Here is a 14067-nt window from a genome sequence, read left to right as displayed (position 1 = left end):
GAGTGTATGAGCTTTGATGGTGTAACAAAAGAGCTGTAACAAGTGCAGGTTTTACTGACTTCTCCTTTTCTGCTAGCAAGGTAGCATCCCAGCATGGACATCCACAGATCTTCCTCGCAGCGCCGAGTTTGAAAGTATAGGGATGGGGATGGGTGAATAATGGCGTAAAATCTCACAGGAGACAGGAGAAGAGAACAGTGCCCAAAGAGAAAGGTTGGCTTTGGGAAGAGGGACAGGACGTGTTATTCCTCCAAGATAAAGGGTTGATTGGTTGGTTAGTGAGTTGTGCCTGAGAAACCATGAGATGAGGGGAAAGGAAGAGTGGGAGTACGTTTGCTGGTCGGCAGGGCCCTGACAGAGAATGGGGACAGTTAGGGACAGCAGCTGAGGGAGGAATAGAATTTAACTGAGTGACTTTTGTTGTGAACATGTTAGTTTCCTAGGAGAGTCATAACAAAGTGCCACAGCGGGGTGCCTTAAAATGACAGAAGTTCATTGTCTCACAGCTCTGGCAGCTAGAAGTCTGAAAGTCAGATGTCAGCAGGGCCATAGTCCCTTGAAGGCTCTAGGAGAGGACCCTTCCTTGCCCCTTCCTAGCTTCCAGTGGTCACGCAATCCTTGGGTCTCCCTGGCTTGTAGCTGCATCACTCTAATCTGCGCCTCTGCCTTCACACCGCATTCTTCCCTTGGTATGTCTGTGTCGACTTCCTCCTCCTGCTCCTCCTCCTCCTCTCCCTCCTCCTCCTCTCCCTCCTCCTCCTCTCCCTCCTCCTCCCCTTCCTTCCCTCCTTCCTTCCTTCTTCTCCTCCTCCTCCTCCTTCTTCTTCCTCTTTTTTTTTTTTGTGATGGAGTCTCACTCTGTCACCCAGGCTGGAGTACAGTGGCGTGATCTCGGCTTACTGCAGCCTCTGCCTCCTGGGTTCAAGAGGTTCTCCTGCCTCACCCTTCCGAGTAGCCAGGACTACAGGCACATGCCACCACACCCAGCTACTTTTTGTATTTTTAGTAGAGACAAGGTTTCACCATGTTGGCCAGGCTGGTCTCAAACTCCTGGCCTCAAGTGATCCACCTGTCTCAGCCTCCCAAAGTGCTGGGATCACAAGCATGAGCCACTGCACCCGGCAGACTTCCTCCCAAAGTGCTGGGATTACAAGCATGAGCCACTGCACCCGGCAGACTTCCTCCTTCTTAAAAGGAGACCAGTCATCAGATTAGAACCCACCCTAATTCAGTATGACCTTACCTTAATTTGAGTACAACCTCAGAGACCCTATTTCCAAATAAAGTCACATTCACAGGTTCCAGATGGACATGAATGGGGGCAGGGTACTCAGCGCAGTACAGTGAGTACAAGGAAAGCTGGTGAGCACCGGGGGGCCCAGCCGATGTTCAGCGACATGAATTTGGTGGGATTCAGTCATGCCGACTCCAGCGGTGCACAGATGACAAGTTCATCCCTAGCCAGAGTCAGCTGGGTGGACACAGTGGAAGGTCAACGGACAAGGGAATGTGCAGTTTAAACAACTGGCCCTGGAGTTCAGTCTAGGGAGGGGTGTTAGGATGCTGGAAGTTTAAGGGCTTGCAGGAGTGGGGAGTGTCCCAATAAAATCAACAAAGGGTCTCTTTTAGGACCAAGGGACAGATGGGGCTCTGAAGCAGCACATCATCTCAGAGTGGCTACAGTGAAATGTGGAAGTACAGAAACTGAGGAAGGGTGAGGCCAGGGGTGGGGGTTGCATAATTGTCCTCAGGGCAACATTGATATGATTGACAAGGACTCCAACAAACGTAGTTAAAAATAGCTTCCTGGCTGGGCACGGTGGCTCATGCCTGTAACCCAGAACTTTGGGAGGCCGAGGTGGGCGGATCACCTGAGGTCAGGAGATCAAGACCAGTCCGGCCAACATGGTGAAACCCCGTCTCTACTAAAAATAAAAAAAATTAGCCAGGTGTGGTGGCGCACACCTGTAATCCCAGCTGCTCAGGAGGCTGAGGCAGGAGAATCGCTTTAACCCAGGAGGCAGATGTTGCAGTGAACCACTGCACTCCAGCCTAGGCGACAGAGGGAGACTTCGTCTCAAAGAGAAAAAAAAAAATAGCTTCCTGATGACAAAAGATCCAGGAACCCCTGTTGAGAGCCTGCTGCACAAACCAGGAGGCTGTGCAGCATGTGCTCTAACCAGAGGCACCGTATCCTGGCCTCCCTCCAGGCCCCCAGCACAAAGCATGGTCCTAGCCCAGAGCATCGGCTTGACCTGGGAACTAATGAGAAATGCAGACTCCAAAGCCCTGCCCCAGACCCACTGAATCAGAATCTGCATTTTCACAAGACCCCCAGGTGATTCCTATTCTCACTAAAATTTGAGTTGCACTGCCCTAGAAGTCCTCAAAGGCTCACACAGCTGCCGGCAGCCCCGTTTGTGCAGAGCAGGAAGTCCACCAAACCTGAGACCCGCTCATCCCCTCCTCTGCAAACTCAGGCACCTTCCTACCCTCTTGACCTGCCGGAGTGCCTGCCTCTTCACCAGGTGCAACTAACTGGGCCACAATAGTTGCTGCATGTTCCCGCATCTTACCAGACACTAAGAGACCAGAAGGCCGGGTTCCCAGAGACACCACCCCTAACAGGACTAAGCCAAGAGATTTTGAAGTCACTCAGAAAAGTGCCTGGGGCAGGATGGGAGGAGGAGTGTAAGGGGTCAACAGATGACAGCAACAAGCAGGGGAGGAAGAGGTGACTTATGCAACATAGGCGGGCTGGTAGTCGAACAGAGATGGGCCACCTGTGTGGGTGCCAATCTGAGTTGGCTGCCATATGTGCCAGCTACCAAAGCAATGTTGTGGTTTTAGGCATTTGCGTTTCAGGTTTGTTCATTCCAAAAACATGCGTATGTGTGCTAGGTTAGGACACTGGGGTGGAAGTATGGCTAAATGGCCGGGTTAGGGCAGATTCCAGCCAGTACGAGTCTTACTTATAAAAGTTTGCTTTCTTAATTATGTGCCTCTCCAGTTACTAACTTCCTGATTGTGTGGCTAGCTGGATACTGGACAGCTGGACAGGAAGGGGAAGGATGAGGACATGGGCCCCAGCCTCTGATGTGCTTCTAGTCTGGTTGGGGAAGGAGAGCTCACCCTTCAGAAACTACCAGGGCATAAAATCCAATATCCTATGATTCCCAGGCAGGGTCGTGGGTGCTGTTGCCTGGGTCCCAAATATGCTTCAAGTCTTGGTAAAAAGGATGCTGTACCAGGGGACCTTGGACCGTCTGCAAACTGTGCCCTTGGGCACATCCCAAGCCTCAGTTTCATTTTCTGTCATGTGAGGTGATGCCCCACTCCGATTTCCAGCCCAGGGTAGCTGGGAGCATGAAGTGAGGCGCAGTGGCCGGAAATCCTCAGAGAACATCAGCTGACGAGCCTGGCAGGAGAGATCATGAAGGGCCCGCGTGCATCTGCTAGGCTGTCGTTCCCACAAATGGGGTGCCGTAAACAACAGAAGTGTATTGTCTCACGGTTCCGGAGGCCAGAAGCCTGAAGGAGAATCTGTCCCAGGCCCCTCTTGCCTCTCTGTCCTTGGCTGTGTTCATCTCTGCCCAGGTTCTCCCTGTGTGTCCAAATTTCTCCTTTTTATAAGGACACCAGTCATATTGGATTAAGACCCTAAAGACCTCATTTTAACCTGTTGCTTCTATAAAGACCCTATCTCCAAATAAAGCCACATTCTTAGGTACTGAGGGTTAGAACTTCCACATCTGAATTTGGAGGGTCACAGTCAACCCATAATAGTCCCCTTTAGGCTTCAGGAAGGGCATGGATCTGAGGTCTTATGAAAAGGTTTAGAAATGTAAGGTCCTTGCAGAAGGAATTCCTTTCCAAGGAATGGCACTGATAGAACAGTTAGGAAAAAGAATACAGGCTTCTGGTGACCTGCTCTTATAAATGTGTTGTTGTCCCCTGCAGGCCTTGGGGACATGGCAGTCTCTAACACCATAGGAAGCAACGTGTTTGACATCCTGGTAGGACTTGGCGTACCGTGGGGCCTGCAGACCATGGTTGTTAATTATGGATCAACAGTAAGTTCCTCTCACCTTGAACAGATGTGTTTTACCCAGAAGGATAGTGGTGTTGGCCCAATTCCAGCCAGAGGCTCTGGGAGACGACCGCCTCCTCTCCTTGGCACTCAGACACCCATTTTCCATGGTGGCTACTAGAGCACCTTAGGGATGTCTGCACTTCCACTCCTCACCTCAGCCCGCTGGTGTGCCTGTCCCCATCCCAGGCCGTCTCCTCAGATGAGCAGGGTCGTGACTTGAATCCGTATTTTCCTGACCCTCCACGACCATGTGGTCACCTGTAAACACCTGTGTTTTCCTGATGAGGGAATGCATTGGCCCAGGCACACTGGGATTTCTGGATGGATTGGCTCTGAGCAGTCAAGAGACTCAGGGCACGTGTGTTTGATTTTCCAGGTGAAGATCAACAGCCGGGGGCTGGTCTATTCCGTGGTCCTGTTGCTGGGCTCTGTCGCTCTCACCGTGAGTCTTTACAATTCCAAAACAGATGCCTCATGCATACTTGATTTCATCTGATTCCGCCTCGTCACTTACGTGACTCTGAACACCCCTGTCACTTCCCTTGGTAATGAAGGATAAAGGCAAGAAAATGTAGACGTTCATAGACACACCCAAGCCTAGTCTTTGTCAAGAGCATTGGCACCCTCGCTGTGCTTTTCCTGAGTACATAAGAAGTCCCCAGAGGAAGCGAACTGCATTTCCTTTCTTGCTGCCTGGTCCAGTTCCTCTCTAGTGCCAGTAGGAGAGAGATCCTCCCCTGCGCATATGAGCTGACAAATGGGAGGCATGACATCCCTCAGGATGGCACGTCGGAATAATCGAGGCCTCCCTACCCCACGTGCCCAGGTCTGTGCTGAGCACTTGACTTCAGCGTCACTGTATTCAACCCTGACAACCACCCGATGAGGGAGGTGCTATCATTCCCATTGCAGAAGAAATCAGGGCTCAGGGGTTAACTTTCCCAAGGTCACAGAATTGGGCAATGGCAAAGCTAGGATCTGAACCCAGGTTGGTCTGTCCTTAGGGAACTCTGACTTTTTACCCACAATGCTCCAGTGAGGTTCCTGGGATCCAGCCGCAGGAAGCCTTGATTGAGGGACAAGGAGGAAGGCAGTGGAAGGAAAGGTAGAAGGATCAGGGAGGAATGTAAGATAATTCTGTGCTTGCTTTAACCCTCTACCCCAAACACACAAACACACGCGTGCGCGCGCACACACACACACACACACACACACACACACACACACACACACACACACACACACACACACACACACACACACACACACACACACACACACACAGAAAGATGGCTCAAGCAGACATTTGCCCAGCCAGGGGTCCATAGGAGCCTTGGAAATTGTGCTAAGGAGACAAGAGAAAAGACCATGGTGCCACGCTCTGAAGCACAGGGGTCATCCAGCTAAAGCCCCCGTTTGTCTCTAGAGAAGGCCTGGGCAAGGAGGACCACATGCCTACGACCAGCCGGGAGGAAGTGACGTGCCTGCCTGGGGAGGGCCGGTCCCATGAGGGTGGCCGCTGTGTATCCCTGAGTCAATGCGGCTAGGACAGAGACTCGCCCTTTCATGGGGCAAGTCTAAGCCCTCTAGGGCTTATTCTGGTCAAACTGAGGATCATCCTGCAGCACCCCGCTACACTTGCCCACATTCTGGAGAATGTTCTAGGCTTCCCCACATAGGTGTCGCTTTCCAGTAGAAATGCCTCTTGTATTTCTTTGCCCTGCAAGCCCAGTTCCCACAATCTGTCCTCCCAGGTCCTTGGCATCCACCTAAACAAGTGGCGACTGGACCGGAAGCTGGGTGTCTACGTGCTGGTTCTCTACGCCATCTTCTTGTGCTTCTCCATAATGATAGAGTTTAATGTCTTTACCTTCGTCAACTTGCCGATGTGCCGGGAAGACGATTAGCGCTGAGTCGCGGCCCCTGGGAGCTGATCTGGACACCCTGTGACACTGGCGCCCTCCTCTCCCCTCCTTCCCCCACCACAGGTCTCTCCTGCATAGGCAGCCACTGTCCGTTCTTTCACACACTGGAAGGAAGAGCCATCGTGGTCTTTGTCTGGTCACAGGCCAGGCTGCTGGGCGTCCTCCTCCTCCTTGGAGTTCCGCCCCTGCAAGGCTGGATTCGGGGGCCATTATCTGAGCAGCTTCGAAGACCCCTGAGCTGCCAACCATGGAGATGTGCCGAGCATCTCATCTCTCCTGCACACTTTAGTCAGAAGGACTTCTGCATGCAGTTTGTCTTTCTGTTCTGCAGGCAGCCTCAGAAATGAGGTCATTTGTGAGCACGAGATCTCATAGGGCAGGTGCAAAATAGGAATGTTGTTCTCAAGTGTCACCTCCAGCCCAGAGGCGGTTCCTTAGGCAGCATGTGCTCCTGGGAGCCTCTGACTTTTGCTGGAAGCACCCACAGTTTGGAAGGGGCAAGACCTCAACCTCTTGGGGTTTAGGGCCCATGATGGCAGACATTCTACCCCTTTTCCTGGAAAAACTGGAAGAATGAAAATAATTTTTTTCTGTGGAAGAGAGAAAATGAGTGAATATTCTTCTCACTTTTATTGATGCATTCAGAGAATAAGCAATGAAATATTAAAAAATGAAACATCATATAGGTCATCATACTTGAAAACTATCATTCCATATGAAAGGATCGTGATACACACCAAAAAAGTAATGATCGTAAAGACACAAATCCTCTGTACGCCATCTTGCATTGGCACTGAGGTGTTTGGTTTGGAATAGGGAAAAAGGTAAGAGACTAACGTGGAAAGGTGCTAACTCAGAGACTGGAGATTATAGTTTACAGCTGTACTTTCCAGATCTTCTATGTGACACAATGCACTGTCCTTGTGGGTTTGTCATTTATTTGTTAATGCTCTAGTTTCAAAACCACCCTGTTGAAAGTTCCAGTTATTTATATGCCCAACAAATTTCATAGCCTGCTGAACTGCACTGAGTGTGTCAGAAGTGCTGGTTAATGACAAGAAGAGAGATTGCCTGAAAAACAACAAACTGCTTTCTGGTTAGCTGAAGGCAAGTGTGAAAATCATAATTTAGAATATTTAGAGCTAAGCTTCTGGAACCACGTAGTTTACTACACGTGACAGGCCAAGAATGGGAGGCTGACTCAAAACTAGATAGAAAAATATAAAATCATTTTCGACCACTTCATAGCTCTCAAATATATATTTAAAAGATTTATGAATACAAACCATTTATGGTTTATGGTTTCTAAACAAGAAAGCACAATTAATTTTATAGAGAGGTTTTTTATTTTTTTAATATTTCTATTGCAAAAGTCTATCCGATTTGATGCACTTTGAATATTGAGATATTTTGCACGGATGAATGTGTGGGAATTACCCATGATGAGGTAAGAGGGAAGAACATTTTTTTGTGATTCACCAGACATCACTTTAAACTTGGTGATGAGTTTAAATCCAGTAGCTAATCCTTTCCTGAGACTCAAAGATCGTGACCCTGGTTGGAATTTCTGACTGTGCTCTTTAGGGCCTCCTGAGTTTCAAAAGGAGGAAGTGTTCGTGCTTGTGTCCCTTAAGTTCCCTGTTGCATGAGCCTGCGACGGGACCTCACTCCCACCACCAGGCTTCTATTTGGGATTCACATCAGTATTAGTATCATGGCTACACCAAGTTCAGGCTTCTCTTTTTGATTTTTTAGCTAGAAATTGGGCTCAGTGGTCTTCAACTTTAGGACGAGGGTGATTTTCCTAAGAAATCAGCAAAGAGGGAAGGCAGGGACCCTGTTGATGCACCAGTATAAACTTTAGCTGCAGGGATTCCAGAGCCCTCGGGACCACTCTGTCCCCTCAATAGCTAAGTTCTCCTGGTTCCTCTGATCTTACAGGCTCATCCAGGTTCCAAAGTGCTTCTGTCTCTGTTTTGATTCTCCAAACTGCCCTATGATGTACCTAGGGATTATCCTTCCCACTTAACAGAAAGTAGTGTCTTGGAGAGGTCAAGGGTCTCTAGTTCAATGGCCAGTCATAGCAGAAGGGAGGCCAAGCCCCAGTCCATCACCTCTCCCAGGCCAGCCTCTGTAAGTTGGCCACACTTGGGGAGTGAGTGTGGGTATGACTTTACCCTCCTGGTTGGTTTTTACTGTTTGAGGCAAAACCTCATCAATACATCATTGACTCCTAGGTTCCTCAAGTCATTTCCTAATATCCATCCCTATCCAATGCCTCTATTTTTTCTTGAAAAAAAGACCAAAAATTACTTTTAGCTATGACAAGGCACAAGCCACGTGGCCCCGATGGCGTCCCTGCTGGTTTTCAATTTTCTGAAGCCTTGTGTAGCTTTCAGAGCACACGTATCCTAATTACCCTCCTCTTCCTCAGCAGAACCCATTTGAGATTCTAAATGGATACTCTTAGTCTCTAAAGTTGCAGTTAGAAACTAAAATAATGTTTTTTAATATGTAATATGCTCCTGTTGGCTAATTTTCTTTTGACTTTAATGTGCCAATGTAACTTCCTTTAAAGGATCTATGCATTTATTAAATCTAGAAAACTATATGTACACTGTAGGTGGAAAATTCTCTTTTTTAACTAAATATTTTTCCATCACAAGTTTAAAGAATTGCATGATTAATTAGGCTTTCATTTTTAAATTACACTTTCATCACTACGCAGGATTACTTTATTTTATTCCCAAAGCTCATTAGCATGGGATAATTACTCTGCTACAGAAATAGGCAATTTAAAAAAATGAATTTAGCTCTTCTCATTGGGGGCAGAAAAGAAAAAAAAAACAAAACAAACAAACCTTGCACTCAGATGGAAAATGCCTATAGACGCAGGAGCAGGTGGTTCCTGTGGACTTCTGGTTTGGAATTTTGCCTCACCAGGTCAAGCGTGGTTAGAGTGGAAGGTGTTCAGTATCTTGAGAACCCGGCCCTGGAGGAAGGTTCTGGGTTAGATGCAATGAGACTGGTGATTAAGGGCACTGTGGGCAGGACACAGTCCTCGCCTTACCCACCCCATCCTTCCTATTACCCACAGTCTGCTGGCCTTCATGCCTCTTCCCCTTGTCACCTGTGTCTCCTCCTTATGCACAGAGCTAGCTGCCCTTATGAATTTTTTTTTTTTTTTTTTTTTTTTTGAGATAGGGTCTCGCTCTGTCACCCAGGCTGGAGTGCAGTGGCGCCATCTTGGCTCACTGCAACCTCCGCCTCCCAGGTTCAAGCAGTTCTCGTGCCTCGGCCTCCTGAGGCTGTAGCTAGGATTACAGGCGTGCGCCGCCACACCCAGCTAATTTTTGTATTTTTAGTAGAGACGGGTTTTCACCATGTTGGCCAGGCTGGTCTCAAACTCCTGACCTCAGGTGATCCACCTGCCTCAGTTTCCCAAAGTGCTGGGATTACAGGTGTGAGCCACCACGCCCAGCCTGCCCTTGTGAATTTTCACCTGCTCCTTACCCCTCACCTGTTAGGACTGTTTCTTGCTTTTGCCCTTGTCGGTCGCCTGCCTTAACAGACCCAAGCAGCTGATAATGCACCAAGCTTCCCTGACCAGGTGGGGTGTGTGTATCACCCAAGGGCAGTCCTGCAGACCCTGACCAAAGCCCGTTCCTGGGCGGCCCAGGGTCCAGGTTTCTTCCACCTGCTCTTCCCTGTTAATGGGGATTTGCAAGCCTAATGGCATCAGCAGGAGCCCATCTCAGAGAATCCTGACTCCCCAGGCAGACCGGGATTTCGGGAAGGGTGTGCGTGGTGTGGTTGCTGGATACCCGTCTTTCGGCCTGTCCTTTCTCCTCTCTGAATCCTGGGGCCCCTCTCCCTCCTTAAAGCTGGGGTGGACAGAGGGACAGGAGAGGGACAGGAGAGGATCAGAGTTCATCCCCCCTGGGAAAAAGCAAGAGCAAATGAATCCCAGTGCCAGCGGCTAAGGCTGCCTTCCGTGCCTTCCCTCCATGGGAGACGGGCGAGTGGGGCTTAGGAAACTGGAACTGGAAAGGTTCTGGTGCCACACTTTGGAACTTTCCCCCTGGGATTCAGCAGTTGAGAAGCAGACCTTTCTGCCCTGGGTGAATGGGTCCTTGGGGGAGGGGTTGGTCTTTTGTCTCGCGTCCCCATCTTTCTTTTCCTTCCGGGCCGTGCTCCTCCCTGGCTGGAAAAAGGTGGCTGTGCTGTCCCTGTGATCGACTCTCAGCAGATGCGTGTGGCTCAAATAAAGAACTTACCTGTTAGACTGAAAATCCTCAGGAGATTGTACCCAAATGCCATGCTTTAAATATTCATGGTCTCTCTAATGCCCTCCGGACATGATTTCCATGGGACCCATCCTCCCCTGGGGGCAGTTAGCAGGAGTACGTGGGGCACATGAGGTGGTCCTCCTCTCAGCAGCTTTGTTGGCACACCCTGCCCATAGAAACTTCTAGAAATTTCTGAAAATGCTCTGTAGGCAGGCAGCTCTTGGGTGGCAATAAGTCCGTCAACCCCCACCTACCCCTGGGCCTGCCCTTGCTCTCTCTTTATGTGTGTGCATCCAAAGGATTTCCTGGTCTCTGTAGCTCATCCTGTGAGCCCCTCAAGCATGAAGCCTCCCTCGGGGCTTCTCAAAGCATGGAGAAGGGCCCTTCCTGTCCTTTGGGAAAATCTTCCCCCCTGTGTCAGTTATATGGGAACAAGAGTGAGGGAGTCGTTCTCTAGGCCTGTGCCACAGGACAGAGAACATGGGATTCTGCTGTTCGCTTTGAGCCACAGCCTTTACCAGCCCGGCTTGTGTGGGGGGCCCCTTTGCCTTGCTGCAAAGAGCTGTTCCCCAAAGGGCATATCCACAGGGTACAGGTTTTAAAAAGGCTTTTTTTTTTTTTTTTTTTTTTTGAGACAGGGTCTCGCTCTGTCGCCTAGGCTTGAGTGCAGTGGCACCATCTTGGCTCGTTGCAACCTCCACCTCCCGGGTTCAAGTGATTCTCCCACCTCAGCCTCTCTGGTAGCTGGGACTACAGGCATGTGCCACCATGCCCAGCTAATTTTTGGATTTTTAGTAGAGAAGGAGTTTCACCATGCTGGCCAGGCTGGTTTTGAACTCCTGACCTCAAGTGATCCACCCGCCTGGGCCTCCCAGAGTGCTGAGATTAAAGGTGTGAACCACCGTGCCTGGCCAGAAAAAGGCATTTTGATTTAGGTTGCTGTATTTGCTTCTTGATAAAGAAAACTAAATTGGGACACTAGTTTTGTGCTCAGCTTTAGGCCGGGTAGCTAATGGGAGGATGTCCAGCCTGTCACTGTGCTCCCAACGCAAGGAAATGGGTGCCCACCCGGAATCAGGAGAAGAGGCTTTTCTCTCCCATTCTGCAACCAGGGTGGAGCTATCTTTCCAGAGAAGCCAGCTGAGAGGTTTTAGGGCTTTGGTTATTTTATGGGGGTTTTAAAACTCCTAACTTTTCAATGACAAACGGCTCCCAGGTGCCATCGTCTCTGTTAAATCCTCAAACATGCACAAGCACACACTGCCGGGGGCACGGGTTGTCTTTCACCTGCATGTTTCTAAGGCTCTTTATTCAATCTCACGGTGTCAGTGTCCAGTTGTCAAAGTTATGAATCTTCCTCTTGCTTCTTAACAGGGCTGACAGTATACTCTCGTCTAGTCTAGGAACATGTCTGCTGCCGGGATTCCCTGGTACCAGGATTTGAGGGCCACGGGTGGCATCTCTGAGAGCTGAAAATCCACACTGTGCCTGTGGGAAAGTGAAGCCCTTGGCTGTGTGGCTTTTCTATCCCTTGGATTTACAGGTCTGAGAATTGGCTGCTCCTTAGTTATAACCCCAGTGACAAATGCCGGCTTAAGCTACACCTATTCCCACTGTTGCTAGAATTCAAACAGTTGCTTTTTTTTTTTTTTTTCTTCTTGAGAAAGGGCCTCACTCTGTTGCCCAGGCTGGAGTGCAGTGGCTCGATCACAGCTCACGAAAGCCTCAAACTCCTAGGCTCAAGTGATTCTCCTGAAAAGTAGACAGGACTACAGGCACATGCCACCACATCCAGCTAATTTGTTTTCATTTTTTTTTTAGAGACAGGATCTCTCTGTGTTGCCCAGGTAGGTCCTGAACTCCTGGCCTCAAGTGATCCTCCTGCCTTGACCTCCCAAAGTGCTGGATTACAAGCGTGAGCCCCTGCACCCAGCCCAAGCAGTTGTTTCTTTTCTTTTTTTTTTTTTTTTTTTTTGAGATGGAGCCTCACTCTGTCGCCCAGGCTGGAGTGCAGTGGCACGATCTCAGCTCACTGCAAGCTCCGCCTCCCGGGTTCATGCCATTCTCCTGCCTCAGCCTCCCGAATAGCTGGGACTACAGGCACCTGCCACCACGCCCGGCTAATTTTTTGTATTTTTGGTAGAGACGGGGTTTCACCGTGTTAGCCAGGATGGTCTCCATCTCCTGACCTTGTGATCCGTCCACCTCGGCCTCCGAAGTGCTGGATTACAAGCGTGAGCCACCGTGCCTGGGCCAAGCAGTTGCTTCTTATGCAACATGTTGGTTGGGACTTGTCCGTGGACCAGGCCAATAAAATTCTTAATCCTGCAGAGAGTCAGTACCCTCATCACCACATCATTGGAAAACAAATGTTTTAAGCTATCAAGAGAGGGAATGTGCAGCTTTTGGTTTCTAGATGCATGGTTTGGTGTGATCTGGCTTTGTGCCTAAAGGGAATGTCCCAAACAACAGAGCCTTCTTTGCTGTCACTCCAGAATTCTCTACACAGAATTTCCCAAGTCCATTCAGGACAGACGCGCAGTTCTCTTTCAATGGAAGAAGAGAGGACTTTCCCCCTCCTGAAAAATGACTGGAGTGGGAACAAGGCAGCTCTGTTTTTCCAAATAAGTTGTTCTTGTGAGTTTTTTCTGGCCACTGGGCATCTCCGCCCTCACCTTTCATCCCTGCCCTCTAAGCTGCAGACCCCATGACTACACTGTCTGCTTCCTTGAGCTTCCTGCATGAAGCTTGGACCTGGGGGCCCTGGAGACCCTGCGGACAGAACTGTGACTGAGCCACTGTGGCCACTCTTGGGGAGCTCCACAGTGGGGGTTGCTGCTCTGTGAGGCTGGGTCTCCCTTTCAGAGCACACACTGCCTGGCAGGGCGCCTCTGCCTGTGTCTCCTGCCCAGCAGCCACCAGCAGGGAATAGTTGCTGGTGTCTGAGCACAAAGAGAGCTTTGATTACCTAGAGAGGAAAAAGGCTGTCAGCCAGATGCAGCCAGGCCCAGGGGTAGATGCAGGAGTTGCTAAGGAAGAGTCCAAGCCAGGAGAGGCCAGGCGGATCCACAAAGCCCAAGGGGATGCAGGCTGGGTGTGGTTTCTGAGGGAAGCTACCAAATAGCAGGTAGATGGAATCAGAGGACTCTTGTGTCCTGAAAGAACCTCCTTAAAAACAACTAAAACCACGAACTTCTGGGACTGTTCACACATTGTTCGAGTCACCCCAAGATCGTTCTGGCACGCTGAGCTGAACACCACCATCTTTGTTCATTCTCTCTCTAACGGGCAAAGCAGGATCATCGAGGTGAAAAGTTGTAAATAATGAGTATATTTATCCCGCTATTTATTTTTTCAATAACTGTGACCTCCTGCACTGTGAATGCTCTGTGACATGAGATTCTTAGTTTAATAAAACTGTCATTAAATTTGAATGAATTGATATTATTGGTTACTAAACACTGGCATGAGTTTATTTTTATTGTGAAGAAAAAAATCTACAGCAAATCTAAACCTTTCTAAGAAATCTAGCAGTCAGTATTGTAATGCAATATATCAAAATCTGTACACTGTCAATAAAATAAACGAGCACAAGTTGTCTTTCCCTAAACAGAGCTTCTATTCACGTTTTAATAGACACACACATATTTGCATTTTTGAAAGAATTCTATACACTGGAATAACTGCCATTTGAAGCCATTTCTATTTGCATATTAAGAAAAAATAAACTTCAAAAAGGATAAGGGGTCGCAGCTTTTTA

The 14067-nt window shown here is 49.1% G+C and overlaps 1 protein-coding gene across 2 annotated transcripts in view; it reads left to right on the top strand.

The window, feature by feature from the left end:
* Positions 1-13741, top strand: part of SLC24A4 (solute carrier family 24 member 4) — a 176624-nt gene extending 162883 nt beyond the window's left edge. For both annotated transcript variants that reach the window (XM_032180014.3, XM_032180015.2), the window contains exons 15-17: positions 3961-4073; positions 4470-4535; positions 5848-13741. In XM_032180014.3, coding sequence (XP_032035905.1) covers positions 3961-4073; positions 4470-4535; positions 5848-6000 — 332 coding nt within the window. In that variant the 3' untranslated portion in view covers positions 6001-13741. The remainder of the gene's footprint in view (positions 1-3960; positions 4074-4469; positions 4536-5847) is intronic.
* The last annotated feature ends 326 nt before the right edge of the window (positions 13742-14067 follow it).

This window comes from Hylobates moloch, unplaced genomic scaffold (genome assembly GCF_009828535.3).
Source record: "Hylobates moloch isolate HMO894 unplaced genomic scaffold, HMol_V3 SCAFFOLD_16, whole genome shotgun sequence".
In the NCBI taxonomy this organism is placed as follows: domain Eukaryota; kingdom Metazoa; phylum Chordata; class Mammalia; order Primates; family Hylobatidae; genus Hylobates; species Hylobates moloch.
The sequence above is the reverse complement of the archived record's forward strand: the minus strand, read 5'-3'. Positions and strand labels throughout refer to the sequence as shown.